The sequence below is a fragment of the Alternaria dauci genome, chromosome 2 (assembly GCF_042100115.1).
Source record: "Alternaria dauci strain A2016 chromosome 2, whole genome shotgun sequence".
NCBI classification, from domain to species: Eukaryota; Fungi; Ascomycota; class Dothideomycetes; order Pleosporales; family Pleosporaceae; genus Alternaria; species Alternaria dauci.
In genome coordinates, this window is record NC_091273.1 from 3,086,419 (window position 1) to 3,107,924 (window position 21,506).

The window sequence follows — 21,506 nt, forward strand, 5'->3', positions numbered from 1 at the left end:
TGGCGAACATTATCACGGCTTATTTGTGGGAACAGGGTGTTTTGCAACCAGATTAGGATATACATGACGCTCCACAAAGGTACGTACACTATACTCTTACTAGAATACTATGTGAATAAAAATTGTTAACATTCAGGCAACAAAGTCATCTTACTATCAAACTCTAACCCCGTATCATGGCGGCGCCTCATGATGATGAAGCCATTACCACGTATAGCATGCACGTGCGTGTCTATCCACCTTTGACGTCTCGATGAGTTGGTCAGCCTAACTGCGCGATAGGTATCCGCAAAGTACCTTGAGCTTACGAAGAAGAAACTCGAGTTGACGCGTTTACCACGCGAACTTGAGTTGCCGAATGAGAGGAGATGGGGCCAAGGCACACCGAAGAGTGTGCTTGAACCGCTTTTAGACTTTTGGTATGTTAGTTTCTACTTTGTTAAGAGCTTATTTGCGTGGGAAAGGAGCGAGAGTGGGATTCGCAAAGAGGCATATTGCTGTGTTGCGGTGGAAAGAGCATGATGAGAACAACTGGCTGTGTTTTCTCTCATTACACACATCAATTCCATTCACCCGACAACAAACATACCCGGAAACTGACAACCTCACAGGCTCGAAGGCTATGACTGGCGCGCCGCCGAGTCCCGCTTCAACTCCACCCTGCCCCAATACCGCACGACCATCACCATACCCTCCGCCGCCTCTCCTACCACCACAAAATCGCTGCGCATACACTTTGTACACAAGCGATCGAAACACCCCAGCGCCATCCCTTTACTTCTCTGCCACACATGGCCTTCTTCATTCATAGAGGTCCAACGCATCATCGACGGATTAACAGATCCGCACTCTGTACCAGGGTACGGTGATGGCAAACAGCAGGCTTTTCATATCGTGGCACCGAGTATACTTGGTTTTGGGTTTAGCGATGCCAGTATGGAAGAAGAATTTGGGTTGTACAGAACGGCTGAAGTATTTCAGAAGCTGATGGGACGGCTGGGGTATGCGCAGTTTGTTGCTCATGGAACGGGATGGTAAGTGAGATGCTAATAGTCTGACATGTGGTGGCTAATGAGCTTCATTAGGGGGTTTGGCATCTGTCGCGCATTGGCGCTGAGACATCCAAAGAGTTGTCTGGCGGTGCATACGGCGAATCCGTCGTTTGAAAAGCCAAAGTTGAAGAGTGGCGCGATGCAGTATCTCAAGTACCGTGTTGCCAAGTTGACAAGGGCAAAGGTGCCATTGCTGAGCTTTGGTTATGTGCCTAGCGAAGTGCAGGCTTCACCAACGACCATGACCGAAAAACACGTCGCCATACAGGATGGGGTGTGTGACGGTGAGCCATTAGGGCCTCTACTGCATCGACTGTACTCTCTCCGGCCGCAGACACTGGCATTTTCTTTATGCGATTCACCAGTTGGGTTGCTAGCCGCTCTGCTGGATGTCATTCATACTAGGGATCTGCCGCAGCGACCGCTCTCGTCGTCTCGATCGAGGAGTCCGTTCCTCTCGCCTGTTGAGTTGGAGATGCAGCGTGGCGATGAGGAGCAGGAAGAACAGGACGAGCTGCGTTCAACATCTACGGTGCGACCTGGGGATACGACGAGCCCGGAAAGAGCGGAAGGCGATGGGAAAAGCTATACCTGGAGTCCGACCGAGGTACTCAACTTTACCATGCTACAGTGGTTACCTGGGCCTGAAGCGGTACGTTACCTTTTCTTGTGTTTGGCGCGTGGGTGTTGAGAAAGCTGGGAGGTACTCGCGCGTGACGCATTCTCGCGGCTTGAGATCCGCCGAAAGCTACAACGGCTCGTTCTTGACCTTTTCTTCCATGGTTCTTCCCGCTGACGTCTTCCCGCAACTAGGCTCTTCGCTGGCTCCGCCGCGCACACATGGACATGCAATCCCCCTCATACCACACCTTCACACCTACTCCCCTGGGCATCTCCACTTTCCTACCTCCTAACAGCAGTACTGCAACACCACTCATGTGGGGTGCGAGCTCCTGGGACATATCCTGGGTGAAGCGTCATGCCGGTCGCCCTGCAACGTTACCCGGCTTCGAGGCCCCGGATGCGCTAGTGCTAGATCTGAGGGAGTGTTTCGCGACGATGATGGACAGAGGGAAAGTCAAGTTGGAGATGCCTGTTAGGGAAAGTTAGGTTGTAATGAGTGTTGATTGAGGATATAGGTATATCAGGTTTGTTGTATGCGTTTAGAGCTGAAAGTCAGATGGCGGGCATGGTGTTTCGGCCTGTGGCCATGGCTTGCTGGGAGAATGCTTGTTGGTTGCAGGGGCCGTGCTGATGTAGAAGGGTCTGGTATCCTTATGGCGATATGGTATACATGTATACGCAGCTCTGTACAATTGTTATTTCGAGATGTAATTGAGTTGACTACATCGAATCGCGCAAGTTCTCGCGTTAGTTGTGGTGGGTGGTCTGCTACAACAACGCAGCTGGGATCGGTTGGTGGAAGAGATTGAAAAGGAGGATGCACCATATGCCCATCGGGTACTGGGTGATGGGGTCAGGCTGGGCTGGTGATATCAGGTACCAAAGGTACTACGCGTTAAAGCCGCAAGGATGAGCGGTTAGACCAGGCAAGGTATAGCGTGTCTAGAGAATATTAGCATGCTCCCTGATGCATATAGCGGAAGCCGATCATGGCAACCAGACAAGTCGGACCTACTCGTGTCGTGTGTCAGGCACATGGTGGCGGATGCCATACCCGCAAACGACTTGGCTGAGACGGGTGCAGTGGCATTGGCAGACGGCGGGGCGCTCCAGCCACTTGGGACAGGCGGTGACGTCCTAATGCGAAAACACCGCACTCGTTAAAAATCGTGTCGCGTGAAGGCCCGAAGCTTCCACGACGTCGCCCCAGCTGCACGCACGTTAAATTGCCTTGGTCAGGTTTGCTTCCACTGCGCACAGTACGTCGCTCTTCTGAAAACCTCACCACGCCCACATCTGTCTACTTACAGCCTGGGAATATCTCTGAGAAGTCGGCCGGCTCACCCACAGGCAGATTCCATCAGCGCCCAACGCCATTGCTTTGACTTTTCTGCTCTACGCCCCCCACCCGACTTCATCGTCACGCTGGCAGACCTACTCTTCTCCCTCTTCACCACTGCCTAGGCTACGGTAGCCCGCAGACCATCTGTAGCCGCCCGCTTCGGCTCTTCTATGCGTCGAGAGGACCTGGTACGCTTTCTGTCCAAGCCTGCGAAGTGAGTCGTCGTCTCCGCGTGAAGCAGTGTGCAAGACATCTTAACGGCCAGCGCTGACCTCTACAGGCCTCGATAACATTCATCACGCCCCCCTAACCTACCACCAACCATCATATCTTTTTAAGCAGATCTCCTCGTCTGCTGGACCCGATACTTGCCCAGGGTATCGGAATCTGGTATCGCGAGGACCCCCACGACTGCCACCATTTCCCGGCGAAAGGCCTCGTTTATCCCCCTCAACGCCCGACCTCCCTAACATCGACTACGGTCGGTTACCCTCTTTTCCATAAACTGCTGCTGGCACACGCCAGCCTCGCCTACTCTTTGCGACCCGTGGGCCACTTCTTCTCAGGCGAGCACCGCATTGCTTGTCTGAGCGAGGTTGTGCTGCACATAGCTTCATAGCTAGCCACATCTCCAAGCCTCTGTGCAAACTCGGCCAGAAAACACACCTGCCCTATCCGTCCTGTGCGCGCGACAGCCACACAATCGAGAGATGGTCGCTACTGAGATTCCTCAGCACTACACTGCCTCGCCCTCGTCGCACATTGGCACCCCTCACTTGACCATCAACAAGGAGGCTACTATCGATCTCGACTCGACCAATTCTTTCGAGGGTCCCGAGAAGCTTCTGGAAGTATGGTTCAGCGCTTCCGCTACTGAACTGCCTGGACAGGCTGGTCCAACTGGACTGAAGAAGGTGTCGGCGGATACCTGGAAGGACATGCTCGATCTGGTCAACTGCAAGGTTCTCTCTGTCATCGAGTCTGAGCATGTCGATGCCTACCTCTTGTCCGAGTCGAGCATGTTTGTCTTCCCCCACAAGGTCGTGCTCAAGACCTGCGGAACTACAACCTTGCTTTGGGGCCTCACTCGCATGCTGGAGATTGCTGCAGATGCCGGCTTCCCTTACATTGCACCCAAGGCATCCGGCATCGCCCCAGCCGCCACACCATACCGCGTGTTTTACAGCAGGAAGAACTACCTCTACCCTGACCAGCAGCGCGGACCCCACCGCAGCTGGCGTGATGAGGTTCGCTACCTCGACGACCGTTTTCAGGGTGGCAGCGCCTACATGATTGGCAAGATGAACGGCGAACATTGGTACCTCTACATTACCGGTCCGGACACCAGCCTCACCCCTCCTCCTAGTCCTGGCGAGGAGAAGCTTGTGCCTGACACCGAGACCAAGTTTGTGAGCCATCCCCAGCGTCTGTTGCGCGAACAGGCCACCGACGAGGAAGAGGACGAGACTCTGGAAATCCTGATGACCGACCTCGATGAGAAGAACGCTCGTCAGTTCTATCTAGAGGACGCAAGTGCGGTTGCGGAAGGTCGCTACATGCAGAGGGCTCGTGAAGCTCGCAAGAATGCCATCCAATCTCTCGGCACCATTGCGGAAGAGAATGGTCACAGCGAGAGTCTCGGCGGCTCTACCATTCTCAACTCCACTGCCAACACGCACACATCTGATGACAGCTTCGACGTGTTCGAGCAGACATCTTCTGACCACTCTGGTTTCAACTCTGATGAGGAGCTCACGTTCCCTGAAGAGCTGACCACCGAGGGCCACACGCTCGGCACCGTCGTCTCGGAGCACTGCGGATTGGCTGATGTTTACCCTACCTCCAAGTACCCTGACGCTCGCATCGACGCCTATCTCTTCACGCCCTGTGGCTTCTCTGCCAACGGTGTTATCCCCGCTCCGGGCGGTGCTCCCAACGGCTCTAAGAAGGGTTCTGACGCTACGCACTACTTCACTGTGCATGTCACGCCTGAGCCTCAGTGTTCCTACGCCTCCTTCGAGACCAACGTGCCTGCCCGCCAGACCGGCCGAGAGACTGCTGACGTGGTCGAGCATGTAGTCGGCATCTTCAAGCCTGGCAGGTTCAGTGTCACTCTGTTTGAGGCCAAGCCTACTGCTGATGAGATGCCTGGCAAGAATATCGAGAAGACGAAGAGGATGGAGACGATTGCGGGATACCGTCGCGTTGACCGCATTGTGCACGACCTAGACGGCTATGACTTGGTCTTCCGTTACTACGAGCGTGACGATTGGAAGGGTGGAAAGCCTCGTCTCGGCGAGATCTTCTAGGCGGGTCTGCAGTAAATTTCCATTGTAGGGGTAACGGCATGTTTCTAATTCTGCGAGTATACTTGTTGCGTCTTCTCTCTAGCGTTGCGACACAGTCACTACAATGTCTAGCTAGCGTCTTGTGGGTTGTTTGTTCGAGTTCCTAATTCAAATTCGCCTTCAAATTATATATTCCATCTCACAAATCTACTCTACTTCCCATCTTTAGTCCTTGTTCTCCTCTGCTGCGAAGAGACGACAGGGGCATCCCTCAACCTGCATGTTGTCCAATTCTGTGGAATGTTTGCTCTGCTGTCACCGCTACTGCAGCCCTAGCACCTGCATTTGTTTGCCTTTCCATCTCCGCCCGTTGCAACCGCAGGAGAAGCACAATGCCAGCCACTCTCTGTCTACCTCTATACTTATCACAATTAAGATGTCATCTCCACGTCTCAAACGACGGGCGAGACCATTGCCTGGTGACTTAAGATCCACTCCCTCGGAAGACGACAGAAACCACACACGTAAACCTTACAGTGACGAACACGAGTATGTTCCATCAGATGACGAAGACTATGAGCCTATTCCGTCAAGTTCATCATCGAAGCGGAGGAAAACGATGACACCAAGCGTGTCTGTCCAAGGAAGACGGGTAGGTGGCAAAACAAGCACCGTCCGCTTCATATCAGCACTAACTTTCTGTGATCAGGGCGATAGCGTGAACTTTAGGGTATCAGCGCATGCACGTAAGAACACTAGGGTGCAAGCAAGCATGAGCGACGACGACTACAGTGATGGCGAATCTCTCGCAACTCCAGAGGGAGCAAGGCCACAGCAAGAGGTAAAATGTCCTACAAAGACGTTAAGAGCCATAAAGTACTAATCAATTCAACGTAGAACCGCATAGGAGGGTCACGCAAGATCTTCATCCCAGTCACCCCCAGAATGGCCAACCCATACAACCCATCCAACCCCTTCCAAAGACCGGACAAGAACCACGAGCTGCTCAGAAGTTTGAGCGTCGAAGATTTAAAGGAGATTCTTCATAACAAGGAAAAAGAAGGGGAAGAGGAAGCTAGAAAGAAGCAAGAGGTCAAGGAGAAGAAGGAGGCCAAGGAAAAGAAAGCAATCGAGGTTGAAAACGCGAAGAGAGACAAGTCTGAGCTCGGAGTGCGCATCTCTTCCCTAAGTACTTACAAAGTATCCTGTTTCTGACTACAAACAGATAGAATACGCCTACGACTTTGACGTCCATCTTAGTAACAGGGCCACAGGCACTTGCAGAAGATGGTTCATCCGCTGTGCATCGGCCAAGTTTGAACCAGAAAAGATCTTTATACCTAGGGACAAAGTGCCGCAAGACCTACTGCTCTACGTGGAATGGAACGACTTGACCGAAAAAGAAAAATTGCAGTACGGCAACAGCTTCAAAAAATACCTAGATGTCATGATGCCAGGGTTTGCATCACGAAGAAGAACTTAACAATCTTGGCGTGTGGGTAGCTTCTTTATCCTGCTAATGCTATACCTATGCCCTTGTTTCCTCAACTTTCCCGCTTCAAAGTCGCCAATAATGCTAACACAGGAATTCATGTGTTCTTACAATTTTCTTCCAATCTCATCACTTTGGCGCTCTGGCCCTCGTGCACTCCATTCCGGGTTGGCTTTGCTGGCTGTATCTTGTCTAACGGATAACGCACCTTCTTTACAAGCATCATGTCTATTGCCTATGCTTAGCAGGATAGTCGTTATAATCACGTTGTATTCTTTTATACATACCCCTTCTAAAAGTACCTTCCTTGGCTTCTAAAAGATATATATGCATCTTCTTCTTACTCTACAAAACAAGAATGTTATCTACAGAAATGCCTTAGCTACCATGTATGAACAAAGACTGACCTTGGTTGCCTGCAGTGAGGCAGCACAATCGATGATGGCTAGCAATGTTGTGGGCAATAGTCCAACAGGTTACCTTGTAGTCTTGACAAACGGACGGTACAAAAAAGCACAGTGAATGAGACTAGGTACCAGGTGGTGATGCTGTACAGCAGGATGTGTGAAAACGATCGCCCAGGACACTATCTCACTCCAACAACTACGACGGAAAATGATTTCATGCGACATTGGATTGGCTTCATATACATCTATCATACACTTCCTTTCCCATCCCCACCATTCATCCGCTCAAGTGCCTCCCTAACCTTTGCTACAGCTTCCCTCGCTGTTCTCCTCTCAGCCACGCTTTCATCCTCGACGTACTCTTTTCCTCCATTCTTGATAATGAACCTGACCCTCTCCTCTGTACCTTTCAACGTGCGTCTGCCTTCTTCCCTCAGGGTATCCTCCCACGATTCTCTAGCACCTTCCCATAGCTTCTGCATACGGCGAAGAGAGAATGTGAGACCGAGAGCTGCGACAGCCGAAGCCTCGAAAACGGAAAAGGAAGATACCGAGACGTAGAGGAGTGCTGATGCAGCGGAAGAGAGCGAAGTTGTGCTGAAGGTCTGTAGGATGAGTCGTTGAGCGAGGGCCTGGAGAGGGGGGACGGTGTCGTTGATGAGCTCTGTGCGGGCAGCAGGGATGTGGTCAGGCCATGGCATCGGCTTCCGGACGTTGGTGGAGAGGTCTGTTCGCGGATTCTCTGCTGTCGGTGCTGTTTCTTGCGTCGTCGCTTCGGGAATGTCGGCGACAGCGAGGTGTTGGACGTCATCTGGAAATCCGGCTTGATTCATGCGACCGGCGAGGTAGATGCTGTTCTTCTCCGCTGAGACGAGCCATCGGCGTTCGAGAATCTCGGAACTTATCATGGTGACATCGTCGACACGCCAGAGGAGCTTCCACCAAGCCAGCTTGTGCCAGTTCTTCGCCGTGAAGGCTTCATCGAGCTGATCGCGGAGCTCTGCATGAGACTTTTCGGCCCAGGTCTCGAGATGGCTGACGATAGACGCTGTGACATCTTGCTCTGTTGGTACGGGAGCCAGTTGCTGTAATCTTGCAGCGTCCTGTTTTGTGATGCTCGCTTCTACGTCATCTGCTATAGAAGTGATGAGCGTCTTCATCGGTGGTTTTATGGTGTCTGTAGCCTGGAGATCTTGAACCAGCCACTCGGACAGTGTGGGCAAGCCGCTTTTGAACCATCCTCGCTCGTATATGATGGAGTTTTGAATCGATTCACGGAAGCTGTCGAGTGCCTTTGTGCCGACCTGGATATTGATAGGGGCGCTTGCGGTATGCGTGCCTGATTTTGCCTCTTCTGATGGCGCGGGAAGGTCAACAGCCATCTTCACCACCTCCTCTACCTCTTGCAGTCCATCCGCCGAGAATCTTCCAAATGCAATCGCGCTGTCCAGTCCTTCTCCTAGTACCAATGTCTTGTGTACTGGGTACGGGACCGGCAGCCCTCGTGCAGAAGTGGCCTGGAGCTTGGGAACCAACAACGATTCTGTAGAGCTCTCTGTTGTCATGTGAGGTATGGACTTGGGAACATTGATGTTGATGGTAGAGACGAGGACCTCTAGGTTGTGCGACTGGAGTGTTCGTGAGGGTATCGAGAGGACCTTGTAGAGCGGCGAAGGCGCATGTGCATCGGGGTCGTCGCCATATCTGTACAAGAAGAATGTTATGGACTGTGGCATATGCTACAATAGTGGGAGAACACATACTTTAGCAGTACCGCCCTCTCATTGCCATCGCTTGTCTTTACGAGCTCCTTCTCCCACTGCTCCTCAGCACTGAGCGGGTCTGCGAGCAGTAGCCGTGCAAGCTGCTGTGCACTCAATTGGCTGTTCAGACCGAGGACTGTCTCTTGTCAGTTTCCTAGTGTCTCGAATTGGACTGCGCGTGTATCGTACCAGCAACTCTTGTTACAGCGTTCTGCGCCGCCAGACCCCGCAGTGCCAATTGCAGCCTGCTTATATTGACATATGTTTCGGCGGCTCCACTGAGCGCGGACAGGGCATCATACAGCTCCTTGTTCCGAGGCGGGATGTGCGGGCGCAGATTTATCGCGGTCGGCGAGACATGTGTCGATGCGGAGCGCACGCGGCGGAGATTCGTCGAGCGTAGAGTGAGGGCATTGCGGCAGCGACGCGCAAGCGGGAGGCAATCAATGGACCCCGTCTTGCGAAAGATCGTCAATCGCGGCACTGAGGCCACCCATGGAGGCATCGGGCTTGAAGTTGAGCATTGCTGTTGAAATGTCCATGTTGACGTATGTCGGCAAAGCTAGCTTCGGCCTGGGCCCGTGCGCGGTCTGCTCACATCACGCTTGCAAAACGAAGTGGATGCAGATGGTTTCGATAGGGATGTGATTTTGTGTGATTCAATGAGAAGTCGACCCCTCCAAGGGTGAGCAGTCGACCGACAAATTACTACCGTACTTCGTAAGGTGATACCTCTAGGTTGCGCTGGTCCACATACGCCTACGTGGTATACTGATGACATTGGGTGGCCCGCCAATACAGAAATCAAGAACTTAAACATCCTGCTGTGTCATTGCTCGTCTATCAGCCTCACTCTCAGATCGCGAGCGCTTGAATCGCACCTAGCTTCTCCGGTTGCGTCCCGATCCAGATGACCTGCATCAGTTAGCAGGTATGCAATATGTCGGGTTTTGAGAACACTTACATGCTGATACGCCTTGCGACGGTGGCAAGCCCTTGGTCATTGTCGGCCTCCTTAGTGGCCTTCTCGAGAGCCTGCTCTCGGCTAGCCTCCTGAGACTTTCGGACCTCTTCGTGGCTTGGTGGAAGCCTCTCGTTCTGTAGATCAACCTTGCGAGCATCCTCGAAGCTGTGAATGGCCTGCTTGATACCCTCAGCACCAAGCATGAGAGTACCCGCAGGGAGTCGACCACCCGATGCTGTCTTCAGCTCAGTAACGCGCTCAGACTCTTCGCGCAGCACTTGGAACACGCGGGAAAGTCGGCCAATGGCCAAAATCTTGTTTTTGATCGCACGTCGCTTGAATTCGGTGGAATCGGGATCGAGGCTGGAAAGAGGAGGCGATGATGGTCCTGACGCCAAAGAGCTGGGTGTCTCTTCCTCGAGTTCCTCCTTGGAGCACGTGTTCAAGATGGCGATGAGCATGTCGGTAACTGGAGCCTGTTAGTCCAAGTCCTGAATAAAGACAAGTGATTTTGCTTACTCTTTTCACCAACAAAGGGCAATGACCATGTGAAGACGTCCATGAAGTTGGGCAGCCAGTAAGGGTGAGGCGTGCAGTTGAACTGTCGAATGTTCATGACGTTGTTCTCGTATTTGAGAACCGCAGCCTTGTTGTTGTATACGTCGAGGTAGTTTGGCGCACTGAAGATTGTCATGACACTGGGGAAACCAGTCGTCCGTGTTTTCCTGTACATTCGGTATCCAGCATCTTGGGCCTCGTGCGCGCGGATAATAGACAACAAATTGTTCTTTTCGAGGAAAGCGCAGGCAGCAGGGTATGAGAAGAAGTATGAGCATCCACGGACGTGGTTGTGGACGAAGAAATCGTTCGTCTTTTCCTGACCGAACTCCTCGAGTGGATCGGCCCAGAGAATGTCGCACATGAGGCCGTGGGTAGGTGGTTCGCGGAAACGGTCAATCTGACAATGTTAGCAATGGCGCCGTATGGAGAGCTGTTTCGCATACGCTCTTCAGGTCGTCCAGAGTGTGTAGCTCAGGGCTCAGTCCACCGTGTATGCACAAGAACTGCTTGTTCATGACAGCGGCCAGGGGTAATGCGCAGAATGAGTCCATGCATGCTTCGTACACGGCCTCGGAGTACTTGTGCTTGCACTCGAGCTTGAAGGTGAAGTAGTCGGTCAAATGGCGGCACTCGTGGTTTCCTCGAAGTAGCCAGAGCGTGTTGGGGTACCAGATCTTGAGAGACCAGAGGTACAGAACGCACTGCGAGTGTCAGCCAATGCATAGCAGCCGTCTCTTGCCTGTCCTACCTCTATACTGAAATAGCCACGATCGACGTAGTCGCCCAAAAAGAGGTAGCGCGTCTCAGCCGGGTCGCCACCGACTTCAAACAGCTTCATGAGATCGTAGTATTGTCCGTGAACGTCACCGCACACGGTGATGGGTGCATCCATCTCCAGCATGTTGGGCTCCGACTTGAGAATCTCGGTGCCCTTCTTTATGATCCATAGCGCCTGTTGCTCTGTCAAGCGACCTTCACGGTAGAAGTGCTGCTTGAGGAATTGAATGTTTGGTTTTGTGCGATCTTGGGGCGAAAAGAATTGCTCGTCGGTGGGTGGGTTGAAGGCGGGTGCTTGTACGTCTGACGAAAGCGGCACGGTTAGCTGGCTGTGTTCCTCTAGAAGGCCGCAGAGGCGCGAATCGTGGCTGGAGAGTGCGCCGGAGCGCAGATATCGAGCATACCTTTGCATACACGCTCCTGTGTGCTCACTTGGTTCCCATCTTCCATGGTATGCAGCGTGAAGTCGATCTCAGGGAGCGGCTTCTTCTCACGCACGGCGCGGATAGCATTGTCAATGTACTGAGACTGCTCGGAGTCGTTTTGCTGGTTGTCCATGTTGGGCAGTCTATGCAACAGGGCGTAGGGAGTGAGCACGAGAAGACGGTGGAGGTGAAGGCAGCAAAGTAGTGGGGCGAGCGCAATGACCGCTTAAGCTTGAGTGGCGGCGGCGTGCGAAACGAAGGCCTCGGCGCGTTCTAATTTCTGGGGCCTGACAGCACGGAATGAAGAACAGCAGTCAAATGGCTGCGGAGAGAATTGTCGTTTGCCTCGTCGCGTGCTCGGGTGTGCGCTGGCGACAGGAGAGCTTAGGGCTGGAAAGCGGAATCAGAGGGGAAGTCGCCGCCGGTCCCCTTGGCCGTTCCCAGTGTGCCCGCTACCCAATCACAAGCCCGTCATCTCCAGGACGTCATAAACCGGTGAATAGTCTTGTGCTCGAGCTTGGCTACATGTGCTCGTAGTCGCAGTTGATATGGCTCATCGACTTTGGGACGAGGCAATTGAGACTTGAGACTGTGCCCATGACAGTTGCATAAAGGCTCACCGCTTGCATTCTTACTGGGGCCTGTTCAAGTATCGTAACGATCAGAGCATACTCAGGACATCAGGCAAGTCACAAAGAGGGAACAAGAGAATCAGTTCGTAAAATGAATGAGGGTCATTTCTGATTTTGTACAATTGATACAGGGTATGTTGCACTCGCAGACACGAGGCAGATCGCAGCGCTTCTCTCTAATCAAAACAACAGGGCATGCCGACTCGATCTAGAGCCGGTCATGAAAGAAGGAGTGTGGCAGCAGTAAAACAAGGAAAAAACTCACGAGCGAGACCGAACATGTGGCTGCGCAACGTGAAGAGGTATATGAACAAACAAACCACCCAAACCCCACCCCATCCCATGACAACCCGATCCCTGGGTGTCCCAATCCGTATCCCAAACTCCAAGTATTGCAATTCATAGCCTGCGGCTGGGGTTATGTAAGAATGTCCAACCATGCAGAGCATGGCCCTTAGACGAAGAGAGACGAGCCGTGGCGGCGGTGGAGGTGGGCACGAGGGAACTTGGCTGATCGCTTGAGGGAAGCCGACGCAACAACAACACCGGCAGAGCAAGACATGCCGTTGGCAAGAGCTTGGGGCACAGCGCATCCGCGGTTGCACAGGCCGAACTGGTTCTCGCCGATGCACACAACAGCGCCATCGTTGTCACAAGGAGTGCAGTCATCGCCACTAGTGGGAGCGCTGGGAGTGCTGTTGTCGGGTACCTGAGGCGCCGCGCTGTAGGCTGGCTGTTCTGGAATGCTGCTAGGCTGCTCGGCGCCGTAGGTAGGAGTAGGGGCGGCAGCAGGGGCAGTGGGCTCAGCAGCAGGGGCGGAAGAAGCACCGGGCGCAAAGACACCACCGCCGTTGGATGGCAGAGCAGCGTAGCCAGAAGTAGCGGCAGGTGGTGCGGCATATCCCGAGGTGGCAGCAGGGGCCTCGCTGGCAGCGGGTTGCGACGCTTCGGGTTGAGTGGGTGACCCCATCTGTCCGTTACCTGCGCCCATCTGGGTCATCTGGTCGCATCCAGAACCAGTGAGGGTGTCTCCAAGAGAAGCACCCTGTCCCTCAACGATATTCTGACCCGGATCAGGGTAGTTGAAGTCCTGACCTTCCGACGTTGTGCACTCGGTGGCTGGAAGGTTGGCAACGAACATGTCTGGAAGAGCGGAAAGTGCTTCGGAAGCACTGGCAGTCGAGGCCTTGCTTGAGCCACCGCCGACTTGGATAGGAGCACAGTTCATGTAGAACTCGCGGTTACCAATCTTGTTGAGCCAGGTCCAGGCAAAAGTGTACTTGCCTTCGGGGATATTGTCTGGCATGGTAACGGGAAAGGTGGCTGCTCCATGGCCGTTGGGGTCTTCAGGAAGGTTGCCAGTGACGTTCGATGGGCAGCCGCCGATAGCACTGGTGATGACTTTCCACTGGGACGCCTCAGTAGGCTCCATATCGGTTGTGATCGAGAACTGGCAGGAGCCACCACCGTGAACAGCAGAGCCTTTGAAGGAGACCTCCTTGGTTTCGCCAGCGTTCCACTGGTTCATCTCAGTGACTTCGTAGACACCGGAGCGTTGTTTGCATGGGAAGTCGCCGGGTGCGAGAGGAGAGCTGTTGAGGGTAGCCTTCCCGTAAGGGACTGGGTAGTCCATAATCATGTGCGCAGTGGCGCTGGCAGCGAGTGCCAAGAGGAGGTTGGCTTGGGCAAACATGTTGATGATTGAAAGAGTGACGTGAGAAGTAGGCGTTCTCTGTTGGAAATCGCTAGACCTGCTGAGCGACGAAAGGAATGTGATAGCTGTGGTTGTTTGAAGTTTGCGAATCAAGAGGTACTTGATATAGACGGGGAGAGGGTTGTTGAGTCTAGCTCTTCGATAACGCACAGCGACTGTAAAGAATGTGATCTGCCACTGGCAAGATGTGCAAAAGCAAAAGAAACAGAGAAGAAGTTCGGTACTGCTGTGAATAGCCTGTGATGAGAAGTGAAAAGGAGATGGATCCGTCCTAGGTTATATAAGGATGCTCGTTTCCAGCCCACATGGCTAGCCCGTGGCGGTCGGGAGGGAGACGTACAGCGGTGCAAGGACTAAGGAGCCTATGCCGGCGGATCATCGTGAAGAAGCATAGGCTATTCGACGAAGCAAGGCTTCTCTTGCAACGGCTGACGGGCTTCTTCGGCTGGCGTGCCCCTCCCGGTTTAGCGGCAGGGGAACGAGCGCAGGACAAGTGGTGTAATGTCAAAGTCCTAAGCTCTCGGCAGGCACGATACCAATGCCATTGGCCATGTGGTCATGACAGGAGCATTGTCCATGAAACAAAAAAAGCGGAGAGCGACTCAGATAGGAAAGCATTGGTGCGATGCTATGGCCAGGGGCCCGACGTCAGGTTTGAAGTTTGTGCCGATGGTCTGTGTGTCATGCAGGGGACTGCCGAATCCTGGCCTATCGATAACTCCATAGCTGGCAGAGCTAGCCATGGTGTGGAGTGGCGATCACCTGCTAAAGCTGAAACGATCCGCACCCATTGCGAAAGTTGCTGCGGAGTCTCCCATTGGCAGGCGTGCTCATTCACAGACACACTGGGCGTACGCCCATGGCTTGTCCGACAACGAACCAGCTGGCACAATCATGACTCCTCGTAGGCTACGCAGAGACTTACCGCCGTGGTTGCGACACGGGCGGCAGTCTACATGCTAGAGAATGAAATGTCGCGGGCCGTTCATTATGACAAAGAGGTCTTTGATTGCAGGCCCTGCGGACGACAGGCCGCGTCGATGACATCGAACTTCATGCGTCGCAAACTGGGTATCCCTACACATGCGCAAGGTCTTTCTGGGCCTCTTTCTTTTTAGCCGTCACATCTGTCACCCTCGACAACATTAGACCCTGAATACTGTCCGCTTTCGTTCTGCGCATGGTTCATGATGGCGAACGCTGCTAATCTTGGAGATCGACACAATGCAAATGTCGTGGCCTCGTGTCTAGGTAGCTGCGCCACATCGCGGCCAGCATGCCCTCGGAGTAGGCGTCGGTGAAAACACAGAACATAAGTGTGGCGGGTCCTGGAATAAGGCCAGTGTGGCTGAGGCGTCGTGTTGCTTGCATGTCGTGACCCGGCGGCGGCGACCCGTGGGTCTCGCTCGCTACCAACACGCCGTCAACATCAGCTCGCGATGGAAAAGCGCCATCGGTTCCAGACCCTCATCGCTCCGACGACTGATTGGTCGTATAGCAATTGCATCTTGTTTCACCAAATTGCTCACGCGTAAACAGCCCACAAATGGTTGACTGGCAGGGAGCCAGTATTGTCCGGTACTCCTTTCTTGCTAATAGTTGATCAGTGGAGACCAAGAAGACTTGGGTGGCTTTGTTTCGAATGACCCACGAACAGCTCACACCAGCTGCAGGCTCGAGGCGCCATCAGCGGGAAATAAAACCATAGCATATCCTGTTCATTAGAACGCTCTGTCAGGTCTGTTGGCACTGCTGCCCAAGGGGTCTCGAACGCTATAGCTCGTACTAAAGATCGGAGGTTACCACAGCCTGTCAAGCGGGTGCAGAGTCTGTGGGTGGAACCCGAAGAAGAGAGTGGTGGCAGGTGTGGCTCTCTATCCGCGATGAACTAATGTGGTAATCGCGGGGAAATACTTTAGACAAGACCAGCTTGGCCTCGGCAGCAGCAGCATGCATCAACTGACCCTCCACACTTCTTACAAACTACACTCGAAACAATTGTTGTCTTCATTCTTGCATTTCCCAAAACGTTCATTTGTCCTTTTTCCAAATGCGCCTGCCTTGTGCAGACGTACTCTCGGCACTTGCAACAGCCCAGTGGTCTTCTCCGGGTGCACGAGCGTTACTACGCGTCATCATCTTCTCCACGCCTAATCGAGCCCAAATCTCCGTCTCACGGCTCAAGCACCGCAAGAAGAAATTTTAGATCACCAACAGAATCGTTGACCTACAACGTATTCCTCACATCAAGCCGTTGGTGGGCCGTCATTTCCTGTCATGACCACTAAGAAAGTGGCAGAATGATGATGCCGGGTTGCGTTTCCTTTGATAGTGCTTGGTAAAGATCAGCAAACGCTACGAGGAGCTTGATATGGTGCTGTGCAGGGCAAGCACGCGTTGATGTGTTGAAACACCTCAAGTATGGTCTGACTGGATCCTGAGGCAAACACTCTTTCTTCACTCGTAAGGCAGCCGGACACCACGTTTTTCGGAAGACAGCAGATTCTCGCCTACGCAGGTAAGCTAAAGATCGGAACGACACCCGCGTGTAGTGAGTGCTCTGTGTTTGTAGCGTCGCTCACCTTAGATCGCGTTCTCTGTGCATATACAATTGCGGCATGACCCGATCAACTCGCGAAGGCGGCAAAATACCATAACTATCATATAAACCGCATACCTAGCTTGATTCCACAGCGACGATGACGAAAAGCAAAAAGCAATTTTGTACTCGTCATTTGCAGGAGCTTTTCGTTCGGGAACTCTTGTAGCAACGGTGCGGAACAAGTATTTGATCATCCCTTTGCTTCATGTCACTCTTTCACATGCTTCAAGTCTGTTGCATTCTTTTCACGCGATTCTGCTTTTGACGTCCTGTTTTTAACGACTGTCTTGTCTTTACACCTTGATTTACCGCTTTTGCCGAAATCGACGATCTTTGCGTTATTTGTCCCTAGACCAATCACATGTCTCTAGCTCTACTATCTAGATTCCAACGGAAGAGCTTCTTTGCAGTAGTCCTTATCCATATTAGACGAATCGCGTCTTACATCAGTTAGAGCATACTGATGCGCACAGACGTCGCGTTGAACTAAACATCAAATACCAGCACACTCATACCAACTTTCTTCGGTCCAGAATATCACATCAGTGCCACCACATGTCTTGGTACTCATTCTTCCGTAGATAGTCGATATCATCAGAGCAAATTATCAAATGAGAATCACGGTGCTATAGTATTGGAAGTGCAGCACAAACCTTCTATCCATGCAGTTCGCTCTATGGCTACCGGAAATTGCTTATTCGTTAGGCTCCGCCCAACGAGCCCTTCCGGAATGAATGAACCTTCCGTTCCAACCAAGTAGTCTTCGACCTGACTCGCACGAACGGTGTCTTGTCAACGCCAATGTGCACATGTCCATCTCCTCCGACATAACTACCGTATCCGTAGCGTGAGCCCAGCTCACCGAGATGTAGGGCACGTCCTTTCCTGTCCAGATGCGATGTTTCTTTCATGTCTTGAACTGCCGCACTGGCAGCGAACAGGCTGATGATCGATGCAATGGACGTCGGCATCCGCGCAAGATACTGTCCTGGCCGGCGCAAATACACCATCACTGCGATGATGGCGTAGATGCCGAGTATGGCTTCGGAGATGATAAACATCGAAGTGGAGACGAAGATTCTTTGCTCCTCGACTATCGTCCAACCTTGCACCTGCGGTTCATTCACTTTGTTGCGCGCCACGAGCAATTTCTCCTTATTGGCTCCGAGCCAAATTGCAAAAAGCCGCGAGAATGCCTTGCCGAGCGGGACTTGGATGTCTTCTAGCGTCGGAACCGGTTGGGTTGGATCGACAAGGCGTGTGCTGTTTGATTCGCGGCGAGCGAAATAGTTCATAATATCTCCCGCGTTACTGTCGTTGTGCCAACCGCCATCAGTGGATCTGAAAATGTATCGGTTTGATTGCCCAATTATGTTGACTGGGTCATTGCTGAATGCCTCGTCCCGTGCGTCACCTTCTGTCTTCAGATCAACTACCCTTTCTTGCAGCCGACCTGTCGCATCGACTTGTATGGTTGCTCGTCCCGTGACGATTCTTGGCTTACAACGGACAAACACCGAATTGCTTTTGTCTAAATCCCTCTCTGCAAAATCGCCGCAGGACCCATCAGGTGCTCTGATCCACCCCATGATGACTGTTGTCATACAAGCATCCTTCTCTTCCTTGGTAGCATTTGTATTCGCGTCAACAACGAAGACCAACTCTGTTGCACTAGGACCATGTTGACAGGTACCGTTGGCCTCCAGCCGCGGCTCTGGACTACTTGGTCCCCACAGAAGCGTTGGTGCTACTTTGACTGGACATATCGTTGTGTCGGCGTCAGCGGAATTTGTGGTGTTAAATTCAGCTTGGATGTTCGACCCGTCGCTGACGAGTCTGGCGCGGTAATCTACACCAAAATTGAGAACCTCGCAGTCAAGCTTAGCACCAAGACTCAAGGTCTCAGCACGGTAGTTGAGCCCGTCCGTCGCATTCACGTCTGCAGCGCCGAAATACGGTAGATAAAGCATACTTGCATCAGTCCATGCAGGGAGTGGAGTGTTCTGCGTGAAGTTAGATTCGGCAATAAGGAATTGATCCTGCGAGTTGCCGCCGCGATAGGCACCTGAAGCTTCAAGAGAGCCGAACTGATCCCAGCTCTTGGGACCGATGCTCCCGTTCACGGAAACAAACTTCAGCTCAAATGGAGGGTTGAAGCCTGCAGGATACTGTATGCTTATCGAATCCTGGTTGAAGATGCCTGCGAAAGCAACAGCTAGGACGTTGGCAAGCAAGACCATGAAACAAACTGCTGCTAGCACAAAATGCTTGGATCGCAGTGCCTTGAAAACAACCAGCTGAGGAGGCAGAGAGCTGTAGTTGAGATCAATTGACTTCTTTGCAGGCGCGTCGCAGCTCTGAAGTTCCTCTATGGGTTGCAGCATACAGAGGAGGCGGTTGATGAGAATCCACATTGGTTCTATAAGCGTAGCGAGTGCAGTCGGAATGTAGTTTTCCAGGAGGTTCTGAACGAGTTTGTTTTTGATGGGAGAGCAAGGCCGTTCAGTTTTGCTTTGCCAAAGATTACACCAAGCGCGATTGCGAGCCCAATGAATAATCCAACGAACGGGACGGAGCTCCACAGACTGAATTCGACAGGTCGAACAGGCTTCGCGATATTCCGGGTGGTATTTCGTCTTTGAGCCAGAGTGATTGGCTCCTGGGCTACCAAGACAGAATCTGTGATAGGACCAACTTCGACTATGGTATTATACTGGCCATCATCGTCAAGCCGATATCTCTTATTTCCCAGCTTCTCTCGGACCTCTTCCATGGTACAACAGTCGAGATCCTCGAAATCGGCAAGTAGGGCGTCGTTATCCGCGACAAGACTCATGATGCTCGCAATGGTGCTCGGATCCGAATGTAACTTTCTGGTCCTCGTCACTGATAGATATAACAATATCAATGTCGCAATCGAAATAGCGCCGAGGAGTCCTTCCACAATGTATGTGAATACCGGTTCGACGACTACAGCCTGAGTTGAATATTGCTGTTGACCCATAGATAGTTCAAAAGTCTTGAAATCGCCACCGAGGATATCTACCATTGCGCGCGAGAATAACAACCTGTATGCATCTGCATAAGCCTTACTGAGAACTCGCCAATCAAGATACTCGTCGAGCGGGCGACTGCTAACAGCGAGAGATAACCCAACCATCGGTTGAACAAAACCACCACCAGTAGGTCCGGTCCCTACACTGATGTTTGTTGCAGCAACGCGCTCTAGATAATCTGGTAATGACTTTAGTGGTAGATTGTCGCCCCGGATTTCATAGCCGGACCCTCCATTCATCTGTATCTCCAGATATGTTGCATTGAAGAGGTTTGTTGGGAGTGGCTCTTTTTCGCCCCAAAGTGTGACAGATGTAGGTAATTTGGTTTTTGCATCGACTGTCGCGTTGACACGCTGTTGGTAAAAGGTTGGTTCGCAGAAAATGGCTGTAACGTTGTTCGGTGGGTCTGACTCTCTTTGCTAGAAGTTAGCGTTAGTAGGCTCGACATGTGATAAAGTGCAATGTTTTGCAGCACAACAACTCACCTTGGTGCGACTAAATGCGGCATAAAACGTTGAGTTGCGTTCCGGTGGGCAATAGCCATCCAAAGAGTAGTCTGCATTATAGCCATTGTAGTAGCCAATATACATGGCCATATAGTCCTTTAACTCAAGGAGCGGGGCATATATGTTCTTATTCTTGATATATCCTTTAGTGACATTCCCTGAGAGCCCTGTTGTGACGTTGCAACCGCCGTTGCTTCTGTAGAGAACAGAGCCTGGAGTCATATATTCAGCATCTCGAATGGGCGAAGATACCTCGCAGTAGAGATCGACGCTGTACATGGTGGTAGTTGTGTTCCAGGTACCCTGAATGGCGACGTTGTCAATGTCCGTCGATTGCGAAGGTTTAAATGGTGCTAACGTATAGTTGCGTGCCATATACGGCGGCAAAGTCTCGTTGAGAGTAGCGATACCGTATGTGGATTGTGAATAGCGGAGTGTTAAGTTGGTCGTTTGCTGATTGGCCGGCATAAAGGAAGTCGAGACCGCAAATGGTACCTCGGACGAGCGTTCAATAGTTTCGACAGAAAAGATACCCGCTTGCACAGGGACTAAGCCCCATGTAACGAGAAGTATAGCGAAAGAAGCCCAGAAAACAGGCCAGTGACTGTGAGCGTTAGTTACGCGCGTTCTCTAACCCATTCAAAATCCTATGGCCCTGCCTACCCATCCTTGGCTGCCTTGAATGGCACTAATGGCAAGAAATCGAATGGATACTGTAATAACAGCGAATCCTTTCCCAATGCACCGGATTCTTTGCTCAGCTGATAGTACGGCTCCATACGTTTGGTCTCCAGATCAATCCACGCCCAATAGATGCTGAAAAGGACAGCAATAATTGTGGGAAAGTACAAATACACGAAGGCATGACCCAAGGGAAGGTCACTGATGCGGGGTGCGAATATAACGCCGCCGTCTTGTTGGCTCCGATGGAGATAAAACTGTAAGATCGCGATCAACGACCAGCATATTGCCGTTGTCATGATGAGAACTGGTGCGCGCAGCGCTAGTGGTTTCCAGGTCTTGGTAGCTGGCATTCGTCAATCGTCGATAGCCTTGGGTAGTCAATAGGTGCAACTTACTCTGATGCTCTGTATGACGCGCAAATATGGAAACGATAGTCTTCGACTTCTTAGGTCCAGTAGAATCCGGGAAGCTTGATCGCGCCACAGGCGCTAGACTAACATCCATAACGAAGAAAAGAATACGCGACGACGAGTAAACAAAAAGGAACCGCAATACAAGAGACGCAAAGCAACGGAAGTAGATTCAGGCATTCTACACGTCAAAAGGATAGATACTTA

The 21,506-nt window shown here is 52.1% G+C and overlaps 6 protein-coding genes across 6 annotated transcripts; 2 read left to right on the forward strand and 4 right to left on the reverse strand.

Annotated features, from left to right (window-relative positions):
- Positions 1-176: 176 nt before the first annotated feature.
- Positions 177-3,140, forward strand: ACET3X_003048 (uncharacterized protein; the record flags this gene model as incomplete). The annotated part of the gene is made up of 7 exons (XM_069449858.1): positions 177-224; positions 283-419; positions 612-1,034; positions 1,086-1,704; positions 1,866-2,134; positions 2,916-2,935; positions 3,031-3,140. The coding sequence occupies 7 exons, from the start codon at positions 177-179 to the stop codon at positions 3,138-3,140; spliced, it is 1,626 nt and encodes a 541-aa protein (XP_069309595.1).
- A 588-nt stretch (positions 3,141-3,728) lies between these two features.
- Positions 3,729-5,327, forward strand: ACET3X_003049 (uncharacterized protein; the record flags this gene model as incomplete). Its single annotated transcript, XM_069449859.1, has 1 exon — positions 3,729-5,327. The coding sequence occupies one exon, from the start codon at positions 3,729-3,731 to the stop codon at positions 5,325-5,327; it is 1,599 nt and encodes a 532-aa protein (XP_069309596.1).
- A 2,126-nt stretch (positions 5,328-7,453) lies between these two features.
- Positions 7,454-9,510, reverse strand: ACET3X_003050 (uncharacterized protein; the record flags this gene model as incomplete). Its single annotated transcript, XM_069449860.1, has 4 exons — positions 7,454-8,909; positions 8,969-9,104; positions 9,158-9,275; positions 9,421-9,510. The coding sequence occupies 4 exons, from the start codon at positions 9,508-9,510 to the stop codon at positions 7,454-7,456; spliced, it is 1,800 nt and encodes a 599-aa protein (XP_069309597.1).
- Positions 9,511-9,620: 110 nt separating this feature from the next.
- On the reverse strand, positions 9,621-12,078 carry ACET3X_003051 (uncharacterized protein). The gene is made up of 6 exons (XM_069449862.1): positions 11,675-12,078; positions 11,242-11,573; positions 10,937-11,194; positions 10,452-10,890; positions 9,933-10,401; positions 9,621-9,883 (listed from the first exon to the last, which is right to left on the reverse strand). Exons 1-6 carry the CDS (start codon positions 11,826-11,828, stop codon positions 9,850-9,852), a joined length of 1,686 nt encoding a protein of 561 aa, XP_069309598.1. The 5' UTR covers positions 11,829-12,078; the 3' UTR covers positions 9,621-9,849.
- A 331-nt stretch (positions 12,079-12,409) lies between these two features.
- ACET3X_003052 (uncharacterized protein) lies at positions 12,410-14,278 on the reverse strand. The gene has a single exon (XM_069449863.1). The coding sequence runs from the start codon at positions 14,018-14,020 to the stop codon at positions 12,782-12,784; it is 1,239 nt and encodes a 412-aa protein (XP_069309599.1). The 5' UTR covers positions 14,021-14,278; the 3' UTR covers positions 12,410-12,781.
- A 3,066-nt stretch (positions 14,279-17,344) lies between these two features.
- On the reverse strand, positions 17,345-21,393 carry ACET3X_003053 (uncharacterized protein; the record flags this gene model as incomplete). Its single annotated transcript, XM_069449864.1, has 5 exons — positions 17,345-19,108; positions 19,171-20,118; positions 20,185-20,809; positions 20,869-21,232; positions 21,285-21,393. 5 exons carry the CDS (start codon positions 21,391-21,393, stop codon positions 17,345-17,347), a joined length of 3,810 nt encoding a protein of 1,269 aa, XP_069309600.1.
- Between the last annotated feature and the right edge of the window lie 113 nt (positions 21,394-21,506).

Coding starts and splice junctions, on each gene's coding strand:
- ACET3X_003051 (XM_069449862.1), bottom strand. CDS start 11,828: ATGGACAACCAGCAAAACGACTCCGAGCAGTCTCAGTACATTGACAAT. Junction 11,195..11,241: donor GTGGCTATTTCAGTATAGAG/GTAGGACAGGCA, acceptor TGACACTCGCAG/TGCGTTCTGTACCTCTGGTC. Junction 9,884..9,932: donor GTCGCAAGGCGTATCAGCAT/GTAAGTGTTCTC, acceptor TAACTGATGCAG/GTCATCTGGATCGGGACGCA.
- ACET3X_003052 (XM_069449863.1), bottom strand. CDS start 14,020: ATGTTTGCCCAAGCCAACCTCCTCTTGGCACTCGCTGCCAGCGCCACT.